The sequence below is a fragment of the Rhodnius prolixus genome, unplaced genomic scaffold (assembly GCF_049639745.1).
Source record: "Rhodnius prolixus isolate KJV_2025 unplaced genomic scaffold, Rpr scaffold_8, whole genome shotgun sequence".
NCBI classification, from domain to species: domain Eukaryota; kingdom Metazoa; phylum Arthropoda; class Insecta; order Hemiptera; family Reduviidae; genus Rhodnius; species Rhodnius prolixus.
In genome coordinates, this window is record NW_027411593.1 from 33494290 (window position 1) to 33521083 (window position 26794).

The 26794-nt window shown below is 33.3% G+C and overlaps 1 protein-coding gene across 7 annotated transcripts in view; it reads right to left on the minus strand.

Annotated features, from left to right (window-relative positions):
• LOC141451250 (diuretic hormone receptor-like) overlaps positions 1-26794 on the minus strand; it is a 208630-nt gene that overhangs the window by 44383 nt on the left and 137453 nt on the right. For 2 of the 7 annotated variants that reach the window (XM_074122501.1, XM_074122495.1), the window contains exon 1: positions 1338-1368. The exons of 2 other annotated variants lie outside the window; for them this stretch is intronic. In XM_074122501.1, coding sequence (XP_073978602.1) covers positions 1338-1353 — 16 coding nt within the window. In that variant the 5' untranslated portion in view covers positions 1354-1368. Of the gene's footprint in view, positions 1-1120; positions 1246-1337; positions 1692-26794 lie in introns of those variants that run through there. 3 more of the 7 variants (XM_074122500.1, XM_074122498.1, XM_074122499.1) reach the window with 3 other exon arrangements.

A 26794-nucleotide genomic window follows, 5' to 3' on the forward strand; every position in this document is an offset into this window, starting at 1 on the left:
AGAGGCAAGTAATCAATATCAAACAATAGCTTTGGGCACTATTTTCTAGGGCTTGCAGGAATGGATGGGATTGAATGTATATAAAATTTATGCAATAGCCAGAAAACTGGTGATATAAAATCTTCAAATTCTGAAGTGTGACAGTTGTTGCAACAAACAAATATGGTAAAAGAAAAAAGAAATAGAAGAAAATCATGAGTGGAGAAGGCACCCAGTGGTGCCACTCCAGTAATGTGCTTTGCTCTCACGATAAGAGAAGATCACGAGGCCATCTTCTCTTCAATCTCCTCAGAGGATTACCTAGTAATGTGGAGGAAGATAGGATAAGTGAGGTTAGATTCATAGAACGGAGCGTTAAGAAGTTTTCTAAGTATTTTTGACTGTAATGTCTGGGAGGCGTAGTGAGTTGGAACGCTTATTCGATTCCCATACTTCGATGCCGTATGACCAAATAGGTCGCAGTAACAGTAGATATAAAAGTCTTTTGTTATGTAGGTTAAGTTTCGAACGTTTGTCAAGCAATCTGGCGAGAAGTTTTGTAGCGTTGGTTAGTTTCTTGTCTTTTCAGTCTAGTATGGGGATTCCATGTCAACCGTTTGTCAAGGTGCAGTCCAAGGTAGCGTACTTTGTCCACAGTTGGTATAGGGGTTTGGTTCAAGATGATAGGAGGTAGGATTTTTCGTCTGAGAGTAAATAATATAAACTTCTTTTTTTCTGAAACTATTTTGTAAGAAACGTTAAATGTCGACAACATTCATTTTAAAATGTGACATTTCTGTTTATTTTAAGAGAATAAAACCATTGTCAGGTATGAACATTATTTCCAATATTGCTAAGTATGTAGTTAGACTCGCTCTTTGTTTAATAAGAGCAAACCTAAATTTAAAGCAAATTTTGTGTTTCTGTACTAAAACTACCAAAACTTTACATTATACACACCTTATTAAGTAGTTTGCCTAGGATAATTTGTTTTTTTTAAAAAAAGGTCTGTTCTTTGCCTTTCTTAGAATACAAAAAGGCGGGTTTTTTGTTTTTGTTAGCTATCATCTAAAACTTATTGTTGAAAAATGTATTTTATCTTTTAACAATATTATACTACAGGAGACAGATATTAACTCACAATGTTCCCATAAGAACCCTCAGTACATCATCACCTGAATGCCATCTCAGGCGCGACCTTTCAGTAGTTGTCCTTTTCATGTCTAGTATTACAAAGTGTACATCAGAGCAGCAATAATATCTGTTCTGGTTAGAAATGGCAACATTAGTCCGGCATTAGTCTAACCGTGCAACACTCTTGTATAATACCAAAAAGGGACCAATACAAACAAAATTACCCAAAACATACTTCATCCTGCAAATTCCTGTACATTTGTTTTGTTAAATATATATTGAAATATACACACCACAATCTATTTAACAAAACGGTTTTACACAAAAACATAACACAGAGTTTCTGTAAATCTACACATATTCATAGTTAGATGTTTCGTATACATATGAATGAAGTGTATGATACTACCAGCTCTACCGTTCTAACTAAAAATCATTTCATCTCTTTTAGTATTCATAAAAACATTCTTATTTCGCAAAAACATCCGCTGTTTGTGGACATGCGCAGTGGACTTATTTAGATGTTAAGTCATACAAAGCCAAATACACAGTGACCTTGGGATTTCCTTGAAGTATGGTTCTATAATAATTTTAATGCAAAAACTAGCCATTTTTTAACGTTTCACATTTAAGTAAATGGGACTTTATCATTTTTTTTTTTTTTTTTTTTTTTTAAAAATGGTCTTACTCAAAATAGGATGAAAAAATAACTGCCAGTTTCAGTCATGATATATTTTTATTACGCCGAGCTTTCGCCCTAAGGCAGGGGTCGGCAACCTATTTCAAGTAGAGAGCCATTTTTCTTTAAATAATTTTAATAAATCTTACCAAGAGCCGCAAGGATGAGGTGTAAAGAACTCTGTAGATCATTTGTAATCTCAAATTATTACTTTATGATATTCAATAACATATAAATGTTTTATATATTTACTTTTTACATATTAGAAAGTAAATAAACAAATAAATAATAACTAAACCTGTGTTTGGATGAAAATATTATATAATTACGTACTTTATTTTAATTCAATTTCAAACTTATCACATTTAAATTCATTTTTGAAAAAATATCTTTACTTTAATAAATGAACTTTTCATTTGTTTCATTAAAAATTAAAATATACAATATATTTTGGACAGGCTGAAGAGCCACACAATTTGGATAAAAGAGCCGCATGCGGCTCGCGAGCCGCGGGTTGCCGACCCCTGACCTAAGGAACTAGGTCATCTTCAGGGCTAATTTACAATGTAATATTTTACATCATTAAAGGGTTGGTGTGTCTTCTGTCTTGTCAGTTCATGGACTCAGTCTGAAATCCTATTGAAATTATGAAGTAGTCACCAAAAATAAGCCTTTCTCAAAGTTATTGTACAATATTTTATTCAGTAAATAAACAATATTCTTTAGAAATTCAAAAATAAATTATTCTACGAGCATAAGCAAAAAAAATGGAAGTGGATTAAAATAAAACTCTTCTATTTATAAAGTTAAAGCGTAAGCATAAAGATATAATCCAAATTTTGGAGTTTCCAGGCTAGAGGGAAAAAGTGCGGGCTCCATTGATCCCTTCAAATGGAAGTATAAACTCAAATCAGCAGAGAACAACCTGCGACCCGCAAGAATGTTCCCTGCGGCACACCGCTACTTTTCTCGGTCCCAGCCAGTATTCTTAAGTATAAATTAAATCAAATTTTAATCAGTTGATATTTTAAAACATTATTATTTCTTTACGTTTATTTTCCTAGTACGAGCCAGAATTAAATTTCAGAAATTAAGATACAACTTAAAATTGCACTTGGATAGCTGCACCATTCATCCTTCTGATTGAGTTCATAGGGTTTATAGTAGACAAAATTGTAGTAAAAGTGAGACTTATGGGCGAAACTCGGTACACTAGGACAATCTATGAAACAATGGTTCTCTCAAGTGGAACTATATGGAATTTATGCTTTAATGCTTTGTTCAGAGCATACAGTTGTCAAGTCTACAATATTTATAATATAGCAATAAAAACATGCTATGTTTGAAAGATAAAGAGCTATGTTTGCCTGTGGATTTGACCCAAATAGCTAAAAGCAGTCCCAGGAATGGCTACAAAGAATATCTCTTGTGATAAGAATCTCTCATCACCCCAAGTATAACCTCAATAATTTAAATAATAAATCATTTAATTCTAGAAAGTTTCTAATACTCCAAATGACCAAACTTTAGTAATAAAATTTTTTTGTTAGCAAAAAGATAACATGTTTAAGATCTTTTGTTCTGTTCTCGTCAGGACTGTATGCTGCTGACATTCGTAACAAAATGATAAGATTGTATACGTTTCTAGTTTCATAAATCAAGTGCTAACAGTTTTATATCACGCATGTCATGTTTTTCTATTTCTAATAATAATTATAATGATGAAAAAGTGTAGCATGTGTCCTAATTTTCACTTTAGCTTTTCATTTTACTTTCTTTAAACATTGCTAAAATACGTTGGGTGTGTGAATAAAATATTTCTTTGTTAACGTTTTGTTTTATTGCCAAACAAGTATAACGTATAAAAATTAATAAAATTTACACACTCTAAAATGTTAATATATTCGTGTATGCTGTAGATGACGCACTAATTGTAGAAAAGGTCTATTTAAATTTCATCAATGTAAAAAAAATTAAAAAAAGAGATTATTGGCTGTTCAGAACTAGTGCCAGGTCTCTATACATTCAAACCAACTTCTTTCCACCTTTATCAAAAGGTCCATCTGTTCATCTAACTCAAGGAAACTTGCAAAGGACTTGTGGAATGATCTTACAACAGATTGTTAACTTTAATCAAGGGTTTTCAGTACTAAAAAGCTATCTTTAACTTCTTTCGTAATTTTTAGGCCCCAGGCGGGTCTTTAGCTCTTATTTTTGACATTACACACTCATTAATACCCATTTGAGCTGCTTGGACATAATATTGAAAGTTTTTATTATTGAGTAACATTATTAAACTCTTCTGGTTTATTCATTAATTTATTATTACCCATTGTAAGGAGCAGAAAATGTCCGAGACATTACTTTTATCGAGAATAAAATGAAGAACAGAAAAAGATAAAAATCAGATAAAGTTTTGTTCGTCTAATGTAAATAGTTCTCAAAACATTAGGATTAATTAAATTTTACTGCCTTATTTCTCTAATAACCTCTCAAATCCAAAAAAACTTCGAAATTGTATGCGTCGAAATCAATGAATAAAAGAAAAACAAGAAATATAACCATTCAATTGTAAAAAAAAAAAAAAAAAATGAAACAGTTCAAAAATTATTTTTCTATTTTTGTAGGGAACCAAAGGCTCTTTATTCCTGTGTTCATTCTATTGTTTTACTGAATTCCCTTGGGAGAAGGAAATATTCCTATATTTTAATATGGAGTAGTGAATGTATTTTATATTTTTGAGATATAAGTGTGAGTGGTCAATTTTGCTGAACTGTGCCTGGAAAGATATTTTAAAAATTATTTACATTCATATGGAAACAAATGTTTAAAATATTTGTTTTTAGTAAATTTCTACATTTTTTTTGCAACTACAATCAACTGTACAACTTTTAATACATTATCAGAAATTTGTAGTTTGTATTGTGTTGTGAATTTAGCTTTTTAGTAAAAGTATAAAAAAAATAATAACCAAGACTGTTTTGGAGTATATTCAGCCAATTGTAATAAATTGCTATTTATTTCTTACTAATTGTATCAAATACAATTTGTTAAATCAAATATTGATGTTATAGAGTATATTGGCAATGCATTTACAAACAGAATGCATCAATAGTAATTATGAAGTATTTGAATAAAAATTCATCTAGTGGTTATACAGCCCTTATGTTATCTTTATGAGCTTTTTCCAGTGCACTGCCGGCCTCCGGACAGTGTTCTCTCGTTGCAGACAACACTGTCCATCACCGGACAGTGAGCTGTAAGTAGCTCCTAGGAAGAGAAAATCTAAGGGTTAGCCGCTGGATTCGAACCCGGGTCCTCCGCGTGGGAATCGAGTATGCTAACCACATAGCTAATCCCTCCCCTATATTAGAAGGTATTATTATTATTATTATTATTATTATTATTATTATTTAAATTAAGGCGCGTCAACATCTAAGGTTATTGGCGCCCGGAGCTTTTTTCAGTGCACTACCGGCCTCCGGACAGTGTTCTCTCGTTACAGACAACACTGTCCATCACCGGACAGTGAGCTGTAAGAAGCTCCTAGGAAGAGAAAATCTAAGGGTCAGCAGCTGGATTCAAACCCGGGACCTCCGCGTGGGATTCCAGTACGCTAACCGTATAGCTAATCCCTTCCCTAGGTATTATTATTATTATCATTTATATTCCAATATCAGATATCCTGGTTTATAACAACGATGCCCAAGACAAGATATTATTTGGCAACCAAAAATATGCGGATAATATGTTACTTGCTATCAAGATCGCCACTTTTGATATAAACATTTTGGTTCAATCCCAGGGTTTCTATACTAGTTTGTACTTCTAATGGAATTATACCTGTTGCCGAAAGTACTAAAAGCACTACTAGAGGATAGTCTCTACTTCTCAAAGTCCTATTTTCGTATTCTAGTTCCGCATACTTTTGTTTTTTCTCTCCTGTAACTTGAAGGAGGTTGTTAGTGATCGGGTACAACAATTTCCGCCTAATTTACAGTGTTGCGCCTATTATGACGCAGCAGAACATCCGGTTGTTTTCTATCAGTGAGTACCGTTCGGTCGTAGTGTATTCTGCAACTGTCATACTCAAGCATAGGTTGAGGCACACATTTTAAGTAAGGCATACTTAATACTGCTGGGATGGCTGCGATGTTTCCCCTGCTTTATCATACCTTAACAAAAACTTACAGTTTTAAAAGTTAAGTATAAGGGTTGATTAAACGCCAAAAGGTACACAAATCAGCAGTTCCCAACATTTCATTAATACTTCATTGATATAATTTAAGTAATTTTACTGCATTAACTTTTCCTTCACATTTTTTAGAATTTATTAGATGTCACAGACCCTTATGCTGGCCATTTTCGTCTACAAAATATTTACTCAAGTAGCACACCATTTAACTTAGATTGACTGTAATATCTATTTATCTATAATAATCAAACTATTAATCACAGGTGAAAAAGAAAACGTTATAAAAAATATAAAAAAAATAAGAGGCTAAAAAATTCATAAACTTTTTTTACATCAATGATTTTATGCATTTATTTTTATTTTTAAATAAAAATCATTGGTTTAAGTTCATTCTTCGATTAAAGTAATTGTTATTTTATGTTGTAGTCAAACGTTTGTAATAATAAGTAATAAATAATCTGGCTTTATCGCAAATAATATAGTTTTCTTCAATTACATTCTCAATCTAGGTGTTCTTCCCACAATGTTATATATATGTAATATAAAATAAAGAAAATAAAGATATGCATATTTTTAGGACAGCTAATTATTCCAGTATTTTACCATAAGTAAAATTAGGGGGACTAAATTAAATTACAATTGAGAAATGAGTAAATATTGTTGAATAATCTACTTGTTATTAAATGTATGTTATTTGTGCTCACGAATATTTCGGTAAGACGAATTTAAGACTGAAATATTGTTTTGAATCCTCCGTGATTGAAATTTAAAAAGTGGCCGACTCTAACTTTGTTTTTTTCTACTTTAACATGCATGTATATGTGACTACTCAGAATAATTCATCACTCATTTTATCATAATTATAATAAAAAAATATTATGAATGAACTGGCCAGCATAAGGGTCTGTGACATCTAATAAATTCTAAAAAATGTGAAGGAAAAGTTAATGCAGTAAAATTACTTAAATTATATCAATGAAGTATTAATGAAATGTTGGGAACTGCTGATTTGTGTACCTTTTGGCGTTTAATCAACCCTTATACTTAACTTTTAAAACTGTAAGTTTTTCTTAAGGAGATTTTTGTACCTTTTGGATAAATTTTCCTTTTTGTCTATTTGCAAAGTTACGTCTGCTTTACAGATTTTTTAAAATTTGGAATAAGCTATTCTATCATTATAACCTGATAAGGTGTTAAATCGGAACCGTAACTACCACTGGAGAGATCTTTTTAAAGAATGATTATAGTTGCGGTCCCCAAACCATCCTCAATAACAATTTTTTTGAGAAAGCGTTTTGAATAAAATAGGAAGGTATTTGTACGTAAACAGCAAAATTAAACTGCGATTTCAGCACTTCCTTTTAAGAGGAGCAAGAAAAATAAACAACGATTACAGTACTTCTCCCTAAAAGGCAAAGATTTTGAATCGAACGACAATTCATGGATGTAAATAGGTTCACTCATTGATAATTTTAACGATTGCAGTACTTCCTCTTAGTAGGTGTAAGAGCATGATGGCACTTCACAGCCACGTAGAGGAGCTTTAACCACTTATTTGAGCTAAATTTTATCAAAATCGGACTAAGCTTTGTAGAAATATTGGTAATAATAGTTTTAGAAAGGGCCTTATTTGGGTGGGGCAAACTCCCCTCCTTATGAGGCATAGCGTCGAGACTTTTAAAGTACAAATCTGTACAAAATTTCGATTCGAATGACACTTCATTCATGAAAATCGGTTCACGTGTCGATAATTTGAAACGATTGCTATACTTCCCCTTAACAAGTGTAAGAGCAGATCGTCGCTTTATTGATAGGTAGGGGAGCCCTAACCCTATCATCCTACCAAATTTTATCAAAATCGGGCCAAGATTTACAGAGTAATTAGTAATAATAATTTTGGAGGGGGCCTTACATAAAGGGGGCTAACTCCTCTCCCATTCGATGTACAGGGCCGAGACCCCCAAAAGGCACATCTACATAAAATTCCGAATCGAATGACACCTCATTCATGAAAATCGGTTCACGCGTTTAGGCGCTACGTTGTTTACAAAAAAGGTAACAAGAACAACAAGAAGAAGACGAAGAACAAGAAGAACAAGAACAAGAACATTTTTTGAAAAAGCCGTTTTTGCTCATTTTCGGCAACTTTTTTCTCGAAACCTATTAGATCTGGGTGGTTGCAAAAAAATTACAGTTATAAAGGAGGATTTGCCCTATATTATAAAGAAAATTTGGGAATTTTATCTTTTATAGAAAAATAGAAAAAAATTGTCAAAGTTGGGTGTTTTTCAACGTTACACTTTTTCGTGCAGTTTTTGATGGTCAACCCTTATACAACTGTCCTACCGGACAGTTTTAATTAAAGTCAATCTACAGTGCTACTTGAACAAATATTTTGTAGATGAAAATGGCCAGCATAAGGGTCTGTGACATCTAATAAATTCTAAAAAATGTGAAGGAAAAGTTAATGCAGCAAAATTACTTAAATTATATCAACTAAGCTTGAATGAAATGTTGGGTACTTGCTGATTTGTGTACCTTTTGGCGTTTAATCAACCCTTATACTTAACTTTTTAAACTGTAAGTTTTTGTTAAGGAGATTTTTGTACCTTTTGGATAGATTTTCATTTTTGTCTATTTTGCTAAGTTACATATCTGCTTTACTGTTTTTTTTAAAATTTGGAATAAGCAATTCTATCATTATAACCTGATAAGGTGTTAAGTAGGAACCGTAACTACCACTGGAGAGATCTTTTTAAAGAATGATTATAGTTGCGGTCCCCAAACCATCCTCAATAACAATTTTTTTGAGAAAGCCTTTTTATATAAAATAGGAAGGTATTTGTACGTAAAAAGCAAATTTAAACTGCGATTTCAGACCTTCCTTTTAAGAGGAGTAAGAAAAATGAACGGGCGATTACAGTACTTCTCCCTAAAAGGCAAAGATTTTGAATCGAACGACAATTCATTAAAACTGTCCGGTAGGACAGTTGTATAAGGGTTGATCGTCAAAAAGTGCACGAAAAAGCGTAACGTTAAAAAACACCCAACTTTGACAATTTTTTTCTCTTTTTCTATAAAAGATAAAATTCCCAAATTTTCTTTAAAATATAGAGCAAACCCTCCTTTATAACTGAAATTTTTTTGCAACCACCCAGACCTAATAGATTTCGAGAAAAAAGTTGCCGAAAATGAGCAAAAACGGCATTTTCAGAAATTGTTGTTGTTCTTGTTCTTCTTCTTCTTCTTGTTGTTGTTGTTGTTGTTGTTGTTGTTGTTGTTACCTTTTTTGTAAACTACGTAGCGCCTAAACGCGTGAACCGATTTTCATGAATGAGGTGTCATTCGATTCGGAATTTTATGTAGATGTGCCTTTTGGGGGTCTCGACGCTGTACACCGAATGGGAGAGGAGTTAGCCCCCTTTATGTAAGGCCCCCTTCAAAATTATTATTACTAATTACTCTGTAAATCTTAGCCCGATTTTGATAAAATTTGGTAGGATGATGGGGTTAGGGCTCCCCTATGTAACATTAAAGCGACGATCTGCTCTTACACTAGTTAAGGGGAAGTATAGCAATCGTTTCAAATTATCGACACGTGAACTGATTTTCATGAATGAAGTGTCATTCGAATCGAAATTTTGTACAGATTTGCACTTTAAAAGTCTCGACGCTATGCCTCATATGGAGGGGAGTTTGCCCCACCCAAGTAAGGCCGTTTCTAAAACTATTATTACCAATATTTCTATAACGCTTTGTCCGATTTTGATAAAATTTAGCACGAAGAAGTGATTAAAGCTCCACTACATGGCTGTGAAGTGCCATCATGCTCTTACACCTACTAAGAGGAAGTACTGCAATCGTTAAAATTATCAATGGGTGAACCTATTTACATTAATGAATTGTCGTTCGATTCAAAATCTTTGCCTCTTTGCCTTTTAGGGAGAAGTACTGTAATCGCCCGTTTATTTTTCTTACTCCTCTTAAAAGGAAGGTCTGAAATCGCAGTTTAAATTTGCTTTTTACGTACAAATACCTTCCTATTTTATATAAAAAGGCTTTCTCAAAAAAATTGTTGTTGAGGATGGTTTGGGGACCGCAACTATAATCATTCTTTAAAAAGATCTCTCCAGTGGTAGTTATGGTTCCTACTTAACACCTTATCAGGTTATAATGATAGAATTGCTTATTCCAAATTTAAAAAAAACAGTAAAGCAGATATGTAACTTAGCAAAATAGACAAAAATGAAAATCTATCCAAAAGGTACAAAAATCTCCTTAACAAAAACTTACAGTTTAAAAAGTTAAGTATAAGGGTTGATTAAACGCCAAAAGGTACACAAATCAGCTAGTACCCAACATTTCATTCAAGCTTAGTTGATATAATTTAAGTAATTTTGCTGCATTAACTTTTCCTTCACATTTTTTAGAATTTATTAGATGTCACAGACCCTTATGCTGGCCATTTTCATCTACAAAATATTTGTTCAAGTAGCACTGTAGATTGACTTTAATATCTATTAATCTATAATAATCAAACTATTAATTACAGGTTAAAAAGAAAACGTTATAAAAAATAAAAAAAATTACGAGGCTACAAAATTTAAAAACTTTTTTAAAAAAATGCTTACACCAACATACATCAATGATTTCGATTATTTTATTTTTAATAAAAATCGTCGGTTTAAGTTCATTCTTCGATTAAAGTAATTGTTATTTTATGTAGTAGTCAAACGTTTATAATAATAGGTAATAATTATCTGGCTCTATCGCAAATAATATAGTTTTCTTCAATCACACTCTCAATGTAGCTGTTCTTCTCACAATGTTATATATATGTTATGTAATATAAAATAAATAAGTATTGCATACTTTTAGGACAGCTAATTATTCCAGTATTTTACTATAAGTAAAATTAAATTACAATTGAGAAATGAATAATTGTTGTTGAATAATCTACTTGTTATTAACTGTGTGTTATTTGTGCTCACGAATATTTCGGTAAGACGAATTCAAGTCTGAAATATTGTTTTAAATCCTCCGTGATTCAAATTTAAACAGTAGCCGACTCTAACTTTGTCTTTTTCTACTTTAACATGCATGTATAAGATGTGACAACTTCAGAATAAAGGGCATATTAAAGATAAATCAGAAGAATAATTTGGAATAGAGTTAAAATAAAGTACCTATTTAAAAACGAAGATATAATATACACTTTATCATAATTATAACCAAATAATATTATGAACGAACTGGCCAGCATAAGGGTCTGTGACATCTAATAAATTCTAAAAAATGTGAAGGAAAAGTTAAAGCAGCAAAATTACTTAAATTATATCAACTAAGCTTGAATGAAATGTTGGGTACTAGCTGATTTGTGTACCTTTTGGCGTTTAATCAACCCTTATACTTAACTTTTTAAACTGTAAGTTTTTGTTAAGGAGTTAATGTAAATAGGTTCACCCATTGATAATTTTAACGATTGCAGTACTTCCTCTTAGTAGGTGTAAGAGCATGATGGCACTTCACAGCCATGTAGAGGAGCTTTAATCACTTCTTCGTGCTAAATTTTATCAAAATCGGACAAAGCGTTATAGAAATATTGGTAATAATAGTTTTAGAAACGGCCTTACTTGGGTGGGGCAAACTCCCCTCCATATGAGGCATAGCGACGAGACTTTTAAAGTGCAAATCTGTACAAAATTTCGATTCGAATGACACTTCATTCATGAAAATCAGTTCACGTGTCGATAATTTGAAACGATTGCTATACTTCCCCTTAACTAGTGTAAGAGCAGATCGTCGCTTTAATGTTACATAGGGGAGCCCTAACCCCATCATCCTACCAAATTTTATCAAAATCGGGCTAAGATTTACAGAGTAATTAGTAATAATAATTTTGAAGGGGGCCTTACTTAAAGGGGGCTAACTCCTCTCCCATTCGGTGTACAGCATCGAGACCCCCAAAAGGCACATCTACATAAAATTCCGAATCGAATGACACCTCATTCATGAAAATCGGTTCACGCGTTTAGGCGCTACGTTGTTTACAAAAAAGGTAACAACAAGAACAACAAGAAGAAGAAGAACAAGAACAAGAACATTTTTTGAAAAAGCGGTTTTTGCTCATTTTCGGCAACTTTTTTCTCGAAACCTATTAGATCTGGGTGGTTGCAAAAAAATTACAGTTATGAAGGAGGGTTTGGAGTAAGATTTAAAGAAAATTTGGGAATTTTATCTTTTATAGAAAAAGAGAAAAAAATTGTCAAAGTTGGGTGTTTTTCAACGTTACGCTTTTTCGTGCAGTTTTTGATGGTCAACCCTTATACAACTGTCCTACCGGACAGTTTTAATATACACTTATTGTTCCCTGTAAATCTTCCAAGTCTGAGTCAGACCGTGATAATTTACTAAAGGAATATGTCAGAATGAGATTCGCGAAAACTCGGCCATTGAGCTCTGGTTTGAGTACTTATTATTTGAGAAAATTCCTAAAAAATGAGTGTGTTGTTCTCCTGGCTAAAAGTCTAGGTAATTTTAGGTTTCTTACTAATCTTGTTTTCCTGTTTGAAATCCTTTCTTTCTTGACTAATGTACTGCACTTGTCTAGGACCTCAACTTGATATCAATGATAAAGACCTGCACCAATAGAAACAATTCATGTAGTTTCTGTGGGCAAGAAGAATATTGTTTTCTCCCAGTAAATCAGAAGTGAGAGAATGGCGTCTCTAATTAAAAATCAATTCATGCTAGACTCACTTTCACATGTTTGTCTAGGGGTTTGTTGCTAAGCAAAACAATAACAAGCTCAATGATGCCCCTTGGAAATTGTTGTTATTATTACAGTATTCGGGGCGTATCTGGTTCCCCCTAGCACTGCTACCACTTATTGTATGGCCTAATAGGTGTTTAGGTTCCCTTCTTAAAGGGAACATTATAACTTAGCTCCCATTTATTGCACCAGGAACTCCATCTCAGGTCATTCCATGCATTCTCATACAAGCGATGAGGTTAACTTACGAACTGCTTACGTTTAGCCTGCTTATCTGAAAATCTCATCATTAAGAGATGACAGGGCAAGTTTTGTCTTCTAATAATTTTAATTGTCACTATTTAAGTATCATTAAAAGGCATAAACATATAATATTTGTGTCAACTATTAACTGGCAACACAAGACTGGTGCATACTGCCATCATTGTGTACTATAGCATTAAATGCATATAAAAAATCTTATAACTTTTTTACCTTCTAGTGTTTGTAGTGTTTCTAGATGGCAGAAGATTTAGTTTTATAGCCATTCCCTATCACAACTATCTTTCTGTCACAAGGCTGTCACAACTGATATTAACTTCTAGTTCATCATCATTTAACAAAGATATTGGGTTAAGCACCTGTTAAATAAGTAAACTTTACATAAAGTGGATTGCAAATATTTAAAAAAATAAAAGAAATAGTTGCTCTTCTAGAGAAAATTAAAATGAGCTTTAACATAATAAGGATATTCAGAAATTTAGAATGAAGTGAAATGAATGTCTTCCGACTTACTTTTTAGAGAATTTGAGTATTTAATTATGCAAAGTAGTGTTTGCCCATTTATACATTTTACAAAGTTTTGTCTATTAAAACATTTTACTAAATTTTAGTTTAGACTAAAGTTAATAGTAGAAATTGTAAAATAAAAGTAAATAATCCATTGTAGACATGTAATTAACTAACTAAATGAAATATATATTAATTTCTCTAAGAATTAACTACCTAAAAGTTATTAGTTAGTTTAACAAATGTAACGCTGTTTCCTACTGAATCTAGTTTCTGTTACAAGTAGAATGCTAGTATTTAGGTAAGCTCCTTAATTCTTGATAAACGGAAACTTCTCTAAATGTTTATCTGATCTGTTGGTTAACGTTATGCTCACTATTTAGTACAATTTAAATATAACTATTTTTTAATTTAACTAAATTGCTACATTTTTTTTGTTCAGGTAGTTGTTTGACATTTTAAAAGAGCATTTAATGTTTTTAATTATTATATCTTATCATACATGAATGCATCATTTAATTAGACATCGTAAAACATGATTGTGCTGCCATTTATTAATCTTATTAGATTTAAATGAATAATGAATGTTGACTGATCTGAATTAATTTATGAAGAAGGGAGAAATTTTCAGGTGCAATAGAGAAAGAAGTATTTGTAATTTGAAGAGTTTATTGCCATAATGGTTCCGACATGCAGCAAAAACAAAATTTCATTGATAGCATCGCCATCTCTGTGCACGGTCAAGAACTTTAATTTTTCCCATAAAAAATGATCATTCTCCCAACTTGTTTTTTTCTGGTATTCCACATTTTCCTCTTATAAAGATTATGGTAAGTCTGGTCATATTTTTGCTTTAATAAAGTTTAATAAAAGATGAAATTTTGTAAAGGTGGAGGGGAATTAATGACAAGTACTAAATCAGCTTGAGTTTAACTTTTAAAGTCCTGTAAAGGCATTATGATCTTACAGGGAAAATTAATCTCAAAACAAAAAAAAACTTGAAGATGTTCAGATTAAAAGTAGAAAATGAGAAAAATAATAGCAAAGAGAAGAATGAAAAAAAAGAAAAAGGGTTGCTTGGTTAAAATGAAAACTCGGCGGGGTACAACAGTAAGGCGAGCCAGTAGAGCAGAAGAAGAAGAAGGGTTGAGCAATGAACGTGAGTGAGCAGCTAAGGGCAGACAATGTTTGTTAAAGGAGTGCGTAATGCTTTGAAAATGTGTTGCAAAGAAATAATAAAGGAAAATCTTAGATACTCATCTCTTAAATTCTACTTCCATTTAAACAGAACAGGTTATGGACAAAATAGAAAAAAATAATAGCTAAATGTTCATTTTCTTTACAAACCCTTATTTGCACTATTACGAATCAAGATGAGAAGCATTAATGCAAAAAGTAAATAAAATCAAGCATGAGCATTCTCACTGCTTCCAAGTAGTACGATTATTAAAACAATATGAGATAAACTTTCTTCAAACCTTTCATTTTTTTTTACTTAGGTTGTTGGGGGTTTAAAAGTTTGTCTGGTAGGAAAGGAAAAGCCAAAAGTGACGTAGCCAGAACGTCCAGCTGTCAGGCACTAAGTATCAGTTCATGTTGGAGTTAATGATGATGGCCACGAGACCACTGGCGCTTCAGTCGACTAAATGGAGTATAAGGTTAGGTTAGTTTTGAATAGCTGCCCTATTAATGGTTTGTTGTGGTAGTGTCCGGAGTAGTTGAATTTTTATTTTTGAATTTTATCAGATCGGAGACAAATGTAATGTATATTTACATTATGTAGAGTTTTATTGGAGACATAATAAGGAGAATGTATGATTTTTTGTAAGAATTTAGTAAAGCTTAGCGGAAACCCTACCCAGTAATAGTAAACGGATCCAGGAAACCCTGGATGTAAGTAAGTTTGCGTTATAATGTAAGTGTAAGGGTCAGTGGACTAAAGGTGTTGCAACCTAGGGTGTGAGAACCGCTGAGTCGGCACCGTGTATAAAACTGGGCTACTAGCTGGCCACGAGCACATTTGTTTTTCGGAGGACAGGAGACCCAGGCTGCTAAAGGGGTTCGTCGGCTGGCTGGTCCTGATGGCTGGTGAGTTATTGTAGCCCAGTAGTAATTTTAATTGCGGTGTTTTTCTGAGTCCCAGAGTGGTTGACTCAGCGGTTGCAAGGACGGAATCGGTGGCTTGTATCTGTATGATTGTAAATGTAACTTATTGATGTGCCGAGGCACTTATTTGTAATATGTTAGAGTCAACTTAGATATATAATTGTATGATAATGTTCAACTGGGACTGTTAGGTAATAAGTACCGGAAGAATTATTGGGAATAATTTGATTTGACTGTTGTTCATAATTTGTTTTATTTTTTCTGTGTTAATAAATACTGTAATTGAAGGCTAACAATATTATACTGAGTCGTGATTGGAGTGATCACTTTCTGTTTCCTCAGCGGGCGCGTTGGCCACTCCTTACATAAGTTTAAATCGTTTATCGAGTAGTCTTAATAGTACTCGTACGAGAGTCGTTTGAAAAGTCCGTGCAAAAATAAAAACTACTTAATTTTTTGGGGTAAACCATTTTTATTTTTCAACATAGTCTCCTTTTAGGCTTATACACTTCGTCCAACGCTGCTCTAGTTTGTTGATCCCTTCCGAATAATAGGATTTGTCCAAGTCTGAAAAATAGCCATTCGTTTCTGCAATCACCTCCTTGTTTGAATAAAATCTTTTTCCCGCCAGCCATTTCTTCATATTGGGGAACAAATAGTAGTCCGAGGGAGCCAAGTCTGGAGAATAGGTGGGATGTGAAACGAGTTGGAACCCTATTTCCATTAATTTTGCGACCACAACTGCTGAGGTGTGAGCTGGTGCGTTGTCGTGATGGAAAAGGACTTTTTTGTGGGCCAATCGTGGGCGTTTTTCTTGCAGCTCGGTTTTCAAACGGTCCAATAACGATGAATAATATGCACCTGTAATAGTTTTACCCTTTTCCAGATAGTCGATGAGGATTATTCCTTGCGAATCCCAAAAGACAGTCGCCATAATCTTTCCGGCCGAAGGAACGGTCTTCGCCTTTTTTGGCGCAGATTCCCCCTTGGTAACCCATTGTTTAGATTGTTCTTTGGTCTCAGGAGTGCAGTGATGTATCCATGTTTCATCCACAGTGACGAAACTACGCTTAAAGTCCTGCGGATTCTTCTGGAACAGCTGCAAACCGTCCTTGCAACACTTCACACGATTTCGTTTTTGTTCAAGCGTGAGCAATCGCGGCACCCATCTTGCGGATAGCTTTGTCATGTTTAAATGTTGATGCAAAATATTATGTACCCGTTCATTCGAGATGCCCACAGCACTAGCAATCTCACGCACCTTCACTCTTCTGTCATCCATCACCATATCATGGATTTTATCAATGATTTCTGGAGTAGTAACCTCAACAGGGCGTCCAGAACGTTCAGCGTCACTTGTGCCCATATGGCCACTCCGAAAATTTTGAAACTACTTATAAACTGTTCTAATCGAAGGTGCAGAGTCACCATAATGTTTATCAAGCTTCTCTTTAGTCTCCTGAGGCGTTTTGCCTTTCATAAAGTAGTGTTTAATCAACACACGAAATTTTTTTTCGTCCATTTCTTGAAAATCACTCGACTTCTTAGATTCAAACGAATGCCAAACACAAAGTAATAGACCGATCTGGCTGAAACTTGGTGTGTGTTCTTCCAAGAGATGCTACTAACTAAACATAACCTCGATACGCGCCAGTAGTGCTATCTCTCTGACTTTGCACGGACTTTTCAAACGACCCTCGTATATGAAATCGCCCATTAGTCTCCATTCTTCAGTGTGTTTTGAGAATTCCAAGTTACTCGTTTGTCCATACATTTAACAGAAGATAGCGGCACTCTGTCAGAAGTAGGAAGCAATGAATTTTGACACACCAAGAATGTTCCACAATGAACAAGTCCCTGATACCTGAAAGAAGCTGGATGAAAAATAATTATCAAAAGCAAAGATAGCGTCTAAATAGAACGCACAGTTCGTGCCACTCGCAAGTTTCGCTTCAAAGGTATTTTAATACTCGCTTTCGATTCTTTCATTTGCAGGGGTCATCAATAATGATTAGTGAAAAAAATCTCTTTATACCAAGGCTTCAAAACAAAAAGAAAAGAAAAGGAATATCCCACAAAATGTGGATTTTGCCTACATGGTAGGTGTACGAGTACACCGTTTGACCCTCATAAGAAAGCGATACCTATGGTCAGACCCTTTGACCGTTTATGAATCTTGTTTATTTGGGCTAAAATTTAGTTCACAAGTCGTTATATTGCGCTTGAAGACGAAGTACATCTATGCACATGCTTATAAGCATACTGTAATTATTTATTTCCTTTAACAGTACCTCCAATGAAGGTAATTTGTTTTTCATGTGTAACATGCCGCATAATGTAAATAGTATACCTACATTACACATGGACATAACATGTGTAATTGTAAATGTAATACATGCTACACATTAATGTAAATGTACTATATATGCAAAGTGTAAATAAGAATCAAAAATATTGGTGTTATATTGAAAACAATTTGATAGTAGATATTAGATAATGTGCAAATAATAATGTGTTTATTCTTAAACATAAGAAGTGACTTAAATAATTCAAAGTACAATTTTAGAAAATGTAAAATAATTTATTATTTTGAACAATAAATTCAATTGGTTGTTTGTTACTGTTAAATTTTTTTTAAATACATTATAATTTAACAATTATTTGTTAAGGTAAAAAACTTCATTTCAAAATGGAATAAACCGTTTTTCAGCTCCACTAAATCAAAACCAGCTTGTTTTTATTAACAAAATGAAATAAGATTCCCAAGGTTAAAATAAACACAATGTCCAAGGGAACTATTACTGAAAATGCCAGGAATAAATTAATCTCATTATTAAGTAGAAATTTATTGTTTTTAACGAAAAAAAATTGGTAACTGCAGAGAGAAATTAACTGGGTTATGTTTTATTCCTGTTTACAATTTCTTTGTTATGTTTTATTCCTGTTTACAATTTCTTTGTTATGTTTTATTTTATTTAACCTATTTGTTTTAATTTAAGACGCATTTGCGCCCGAACGCTTTTTCTTCTGGAGTGTTTATATTTGTTGTTTACAAAAATCGAATACTTAATGTAAAAAAAACAAAATTAAGAAAATCACAAAACGTTTACTGTAATGTATAACTCGAAACTTGGTTGGAAGGCTCGTTATATTCATTATCATAAATTGAAATGTTGAATTTCATTTAGAACTCCTTTTGGATTTAAGAGTATGTTCAAATGTTTGTGTTCACAGAGTCAAAATATAAAGTGTTAATTCTCAACAAATATATCACCATCAACCCTAAAAATTCTAACTTTATCAAACTTATAAACATCATATAGAATGATGAAATAAGTCTTAATCTATTTAACAGTGTGAAACACTATTGAGAATTTGATTTATGCAGTTAATGCTAAGTGATATAAGAGATTAAACTTGATGTTTACATGATTCTCTCCAATCAAGTTATCTGCTACTCAAATCAAGTAACCTGCTAGCTGCATCCTTTTTCAGAATAAATTAAATTACAACGTCTCTTACAAAAGTTTTAAAGTTCAAAAAAGTTTTAAGTACATTTATACATAACTAAATTTGACCTTAATAAGGTGTATTACCATTAAAACCTATTGAACGATTGGATTATCTTATTTAAATTTATCGTTCTGCATTTAAAATGGAATTATTAAGAAAATTGATTATTTTAGTACTTCGCACAGAATTTTTTTCTCTCTAAAGGGCTGTACTATTAGCCAGAAATTATGCAAGTAATGCACAGCCGTTCTTTCGAGTTTGGTCAGCGTAACTCAATAATAGAATTTCAGTCTGTTTTATTCCGGAAAGATACTTCAATCAAATCAAAATTAGGCACATCATCATTGAAATAAAACATATTCTGCAATCATTCGTAAATCTTAGTTGTTGGTGAAACGTAAAATAAATCTTTAAAATAATTTATTTTTGTTTTTGTATAATTTCATTCTTTACTAAATACCTATGGAGGAAAAAATAGTAAAAAAATTCTAGACTACATTTTTTGATAAGAATATTTAGCCTAAATGATGGGATGTGGGCGTGTAATTGAGCGCGGTTTATCCCCACCCCCCTACGGTTCTATTGGCCAGTATACACGCCCACTAGACCCTTGTTCGCTCCGCCATTAGGATTTTTAATGGTAATTATTTCTATCGTATTAAAAGTATAGTTAACCATTTTTTTTACTAGTTTCACCCCCGTAAGTATTACTTAAATCAATGCTTTTTAAACTATGGGTAGCGACTTCGCGGGGGTCGCGGAAATATATTGTGATAAATTAATTCACTTATCAACATTTTAGTGAAAAGTAAATAGAAAAAACAAGTTATTTTTTTGTTTACTTCAGTAACTTGTGAACTTGGTCATTTGGACAACTTAGAAAATCAATTTCAAAAATATTTACATTCAGATATTGAATCTAATCAGTTTGATTAGGTATTGAAACCATTTCTTATAGGAATGGATCAAGCGCAACATTTATCACTAAAGGCATAGTAAAACAAAGTACTATTCCAATATAAAAAATATTAAAAATGCTTTGAGACCTTCAATAGTAAATATTTATCCCAGTTTTAATTTAATAATAGGTATATAAAAAGGGGTCAGAGTCGCATAAAGTTTAAGAAGCACTGGTCTAGCACATAAATATTGTTAAACTTAAATGTTATTATTATACAAATATTTAACTAAGTTTCACACCATTTTTTAAAATAATAAGCTATTATTTGCCTCTTGTATCCGTATAAATAAGGAAGTGATTACCGATGTTTGATATTCGAATTAGTGTCTCACCAAAAACATAGATTCCAGTTAGTCTCATGATATTTTATAAAATATATGCTTCGTGCATATACTATTTTTTTTTATATAAAAAGTAAATTTCTTTACAGAATTAAAAGAAAATAATCGATAAGAGATAAAATTCTTTAAATTAAAAAAAAAAAAAATAAGAAGAAGAACTCTAATGTTTGTTTATTGCTCTATACTTTAGCAACTGCGAATTGTAGAGCTGAGGATTGACACTGCAACTCAATTACTTTACTGATCGTGACTGGAGTAGCAAATGTACCACCTTTACAGAAGAATAATTCATGTTTGGTCGTTTTGTGGAGTGCTGCTGTGAGTAGAAAGTGCTTAAATGAGGTTTGAAGCAATCACAAACTGATAGAGATTTAAAAGTTTACATTTAAATTCAATTTGTAAAATTTGTTGAAAAATTGACTTTTTTTAAAAAAGTTAAATGTATTAAAAACACACAGTGAATTCTAATGAATGGTGATGAAACAAATTGTAACAAAACAAATCAATTGCCGAGAATTTAGGATAAATTTTAAACTAAATTAATAATTTATTTCGCAACAGATCACATTCAGGGGAGAACACTAATTTTGTACAAAACGATCTTGACGCTTTTACTAACAGAAGCCAGAGAAACATGGATCCTTTCCATAGAAATGAAAATAAATTAAAAATTGAGGAGAAGTAAATTCTAAAACAAAATTTGTCGCCATGATGAATGTGAAGCAAGAAAATTACAGGAGCTTATAGAATTATTATCTTGCTACACTTATCAAAAAAAGACCGGCTTAAAAGGGTTTGGTTGTAAATAAATAATGGAAAAAATGAGATACTTTTTACAAAAAACACTTAAAATGTAATCCAGCGGGAATACTCCAAGTAAGATAGCTAAGTGATGTTTATCAAGATCTTGCTACCGTTGGGATTAAAAGATGGAAAGAGAATGCCCGAATCAAAGAGACTGCAAAAAAATAAAAAATAATTGAGAAGTCCCAGCACTATTGGTCTAAAGGTTGAAAGCAGGCGCAGACTGACCAAGAGGGTTGGGTGTTCAAACTCCCTTCCTGGACCTACAATCACCATGGGTCCCTCGAGTCTTAAAAATATCATAAAGAAATACGAAAAAAAAAACAAGTGGCCAAACAAGATGGAATAGCAAGGACGAAGCCTTGATTTATTATGCATGGACTGATCACCATTTTCAAAGAATACAATACGGTCCTTATGAACGAATGCTTTTGACTGACATAAAGAGCAAATCACAACAAATGTAACGCTTCAGAAAAATTTAAAATATAATATCATGTCCTCAATTTGTAGGAAAAGTTCAAAGTTTTGTAAACTATATTAATGGAAACATTCAAAACCAAATTTTCCACATAAACAATACGAAAAATTTGCCAAGGAAAGCTGCAGGATGCTTTAGCTTCCCGGAAGAAAAATATAGAATCTAATCGTACTGTAGAATACAGGACTCTACTGATTATATTTGAAAATCGATTCAATTATACAAATAAAGAGCTTTTAACAATCTAATATTATTTCACTCCAATATAACTTGCTGCAAAATACTCCTACTAGCCACTGATTTGAGTTTTCTTATCAAGTTTGAACAACATTTCGAAACAAATGGAAAAAAAGAATTAGCACATATTCAAGAAAATTGTGAAGGGAAAAAGAAAATTGGGAATAGACGAGGACTTCACGTCTGGTGAACAATTTAAAAATAAATTGACTTTTCTAATATAAAAAAGACACATACATGTGAGAAATCTCAGCACATTTAAATTTTTTACATTGTTCAATTAAAAAAGTAAGTAAAGTAATTGCCTATTTTTTCAGACGGGCTTTAACGTCCAACTACCAATTAGGTGTCGTGGACGGAGGCGACTAGCAAACATACTTTGCTGTAAATTTCTTTTATTAATCATTAAATAAAATCCAAGGGCCTAAGACCGGGAATCGAACCCAGTACCACACAGCATATTAACTTAGCTTTGCAGGTCTCGCCTCTTAACCGCCTGCTACCGTGTTCAATTATAATTAGGTGTAAAGTATTTTAACTAATAATGCTTTTAAGTTTTGCAGATTAACTTTATTTAAAATTCTTTACTTTTATGCCAGCAGAATATATGAAAGATCTCAACTCTAGTAAAAGAAAAATTGAACCGAGCGTTAAAACAAAAATTTGAACAAATTAAAAAAAATAAATCATTGATAGTGCATTTATTCTTAAATAATTCCTTACTAAATTAATTTAATGAAATTACAACTCAAATCAACCCACTCAATTTTTTTGAACAATTGTATGTCATATGTTATTGTTTCTGTACTGGCATTGTACACATACATTTATTTTCAATGCACAAGAAAATGTTGTTTATTGAAGCTGTTACGAAATTTAAAGAATATTGCAAAGAGATCTGTTGGCAATATTTGAGAATGTCGAGAGACAACAACAATCAGAACTGAGAGAAAAACATCTACATTTTATTGACACAGATGCTTTGTTCATTGAATTCTCTTCATATTTCCTCACAAATGTAGAAATTGAAAGCATGGTTAAACCTAGTAAAAAAGAAGTTGGTTGGTAAGGAAAGAAAATTGCCAACATCGTTTTCTAGAATCAAAAATTTATTCAGTCAGAGCATAACAACCATATTTTTATACATAAAATAGAAAATCATATTTTCTGAAGGGAAGTTGGAAGATTGGCTGATGCAATCAGTCAATAGAAAATAAACGACTTACCCATTAACTGTGGAACAAATACTTTTAAATTCAGCACAAGGCACATTCCTCAGAAATTTCATGATCTTATTATCATAACTTTTATTCTGCCACTCTCTAGGAGAGCATGGAATAAAGTATTTTAACAGGCATACTTTGTACGAGGGTCGTTTGAAAAGTAGGTGCAAAGTCAGAGAGATAGCACTACTGGCGCGTATCGAGGTTATGTTTATTTAGTAGCATCTCTTGGAAGAACACACACCAAGTTTCAGCCAGATCGGTCTATTTCTTTGTGTTTGGCATTCGTTTGAATCGAGGAAGTCGAGTGATTTTCAAAAAATGGACGAAAAAGAATTTCGTGTGTTGATTAAACACTACTTTATGAAAGGCAAAACGCCTCAGGAGACTAAAGAGAAGCTTGATAAACATTATGGTGACTCTGCACCTTTGATTAGAACAGTTTATAAGTGGTTTCAAAATTTTCGGAGTGGCCATATGGGCACAAGTGACGCTGAACGTTCTGGACGCCCTGTTGAGGTTACTACTCCAGAAATCATTGATAAAATCCATATTATGGTGATGGATGACAGAAGAGTGAAGGTGCGTGAGATTGCTAGTGCTGTGGGCATCTCGAATGAACGGGTACATAATATTTTGCATCAACATTTGGACATGACAAAGCTATCCGCAAGATGGGTGCCGCGATTGCTCACGCTTGACCAAAAACGAAATCGTGTGAAGTGTTGCAAGGACGGTTTGCAGCTGTTCCAGAAGAATCCATCACTACACTCCTGAGGCCAAAGAACAATCTGAACAATGGGTTACCAATTGGGAATCTGCGCCAAAAAAGGCGAAGACCGTTCCTTCGGCCGGAAAGATTATGGCGACTGTCTTTTGGGATTCGCAAGGAATAATCCTCATCGACTATCTGAAAAAGGGTAAAACTATTACAGGTGCACATTATTCATCGTTATTGGACCGTTTGAAAACCGAGCTGCAAGAAAAACGCCCACGATTGGCCCACAAAAAAGTCCTTTTCCATCACGACAACGCACCAGCTCACACCTCAGCAGTTGTGGTCGCAAAATTAATGGAAATCGATCAACAAACTAGAGCAGCGTTGGACGAAGTGTATAAGCCTAAAAGGAGACTATGTTGAAAAATAAAAAAGGTTTACCCGAAAAAATTAAGTAGTTTTTATTTTTGCACGGACTTTTCAAACGACCCTCGTATAGTGAAGTACTATTGGAATATATCAATGGCAAACGTTGGAAATTATTATAATACTATCTGACACCACTTACCTCAAGAGAAAAACTAATTTAATTTTTATTTTTTATTTATTTTTATTTTATTAATATTTGTTAATGTTTGTTTTTGTTTCTGTTTATAAATAAGATATTTTTTATTTAAAAGTAAGACCCCTCTGACGGTCTTTGACCTTGTAGCCAGTCTTTATAGTTTATCTTTCTTTGTAAAAAGTTATAATTTCAGTTTGTATATAAAATAAAGACAATAATAATAATAAATATTATCTAAACAAAACAAAACAAACGGACAAAAATTACTACATCTTTCACTGGCTTTGACTGAAAGTAACTAGTGTCCCCTCTCATCAATAATTCCTTCACTTCAACGACTTTTAAGGTGTCACGAATATGCAGCAGGATCTAGTATTTGGAAGAAATAAGTTTCTAGCCTGGGATGCTTGCTGTGTAACTTTGGGCAGTTTTGATAATTTGACAGGCATTCTGCTTAGGTGAATACTTGAATTAGTACCAAATACTTGGCACAGAATCATGAAGGACATCTTCTTTTGCACCCAAGGCTCATGGTGCAATTGAAGGATTATTACTTAGAACCTCGTAACATCAAGTCATTTAAGTTCATCTCTCCAGCCTCTGTTATTCAGACGAACGGCACAGCTCTAATTGGTAAATTGGTCGCTGGTCTTTGTTATATTGTTGTATAGTTACTAGTATTAATTGTCATGTGATAATAATAACGTATGTTGAGTTAAAAATACAGAATTGTATAAAAAGGTTAATAAAGAATATCTGGGATAATTCTAGAGTTCTTTCTGGTAATAGTAGAGATATTACACTGGCGACGAGTAAAATAAATGATGGCACCTCCAAAGAATAGGAAGAGTCAAGGTGAAGTACCGACAACGGTTATGATGTATCAGGTTGGGAGTATTCCGGAATTTAACATCATAACGGATGATTGGCAGATACATGAAGAACGGTTGGAACAGTACTTCATCGCCAATAATATTCCGGAAAACAAAAAGGTACCGGTATTGTTAACTTTGTTAGGAGCGGCAGAAAATTCGGTAAAATCTTTCAAACTCGGAATAAAGAAGCTAATGATCGAGAGCAAAGGGAAGGCAAACTTGGAGACTTCCATCAGTAGGTACCTGTATCACTACAGAACGTCGGAGCATTCCACTACGGGAGAAACCCCGGCAAAATTAATGTTCGGAAGAGAGCTTCGTACGCGTTGGGACGCTTTACAAGCACACAAACAAGAAGCATCCCAGTACAAGCAAATCCAAAATTATAAAGGACATCGTAGAACATAGTTTGCGGTAGGGGAGATAGTGTATGCCCGCGACTTCAGCGATCCAGCTCACTGGAGTTGGAGAAAAGCACAAGTCAAAGAAAAATTAGGCGATAGGGTATACTTGTTAAAGGAAATGGAGGGGGATCGGCTTTTGAGACGGCACGTCGATCAGATACTAAAGGCGGGTTCAGATGGTTCTGAGCCTCATCGACAAGTCGACCGAACGAGCGGAGGGGAAGAAGATGCGGAAGTGGCACAACAGGGAGATTTGCCACAGACAGTAAGTGTCACTCGTTCGGGACGTCGATTTAGACAAGACTGAGGGTTGGGAGATAGCAAGCGAAATTCAGAGGGGAGATGTGTTATATTGTTGTTTAGTTACTAGTGTTAATTGTCATGTGATAATAATAACGTATGTTGAGTTAAAAATACAGAATTGTATAAAAACGTTAATAAAGAATATCGGGAATAATTCTAGAGTTCTTTCTGGTAATAGTAGAGATATTACAGTCTTGGTCTCAGACTAGGTCGAATGGCTATGCCGAGATTGTCTATCCTTATGCTCACTTATAAGGCGCGATGATTCGGTAAACCTCTTCGCTGGGTACTAGGCTGAAAGTGAGCCCTAGTCGCCATGGAAGTCTTGAAAAAAGAAAAGAAACATCTCCTATAAACTGGTCAAATTGCTCTTCGACGCCACAGGAAAAAAATAAGCAAAACAACTGGTTTAAATACTGGACCTTGCCAGAAGAAGAGGTTTTACCGATTAGAATTGTAATGGGTCATTCAATATTAGCCTCGTGAGCATACAGTCAGGAAAAGGACGAAATGGCCACCTTGATTTTTGGCGTTGCAATGGTTTGGATTCAGTGTGATCTGCTCACTGTCTGTTGAGACCAGAGATCATTTCGCAGAAAGTCTAATTGGCAAAACCTCGAACCTCGTAAAAAGGGATTTTTTGTTTTTAGTAGACCTTTATTGGCAGCAATGCCTTGGGAAACAGGACGCCCCATATAATAAATCCATATAACAAAAAATAAGATCTTGAATTCCT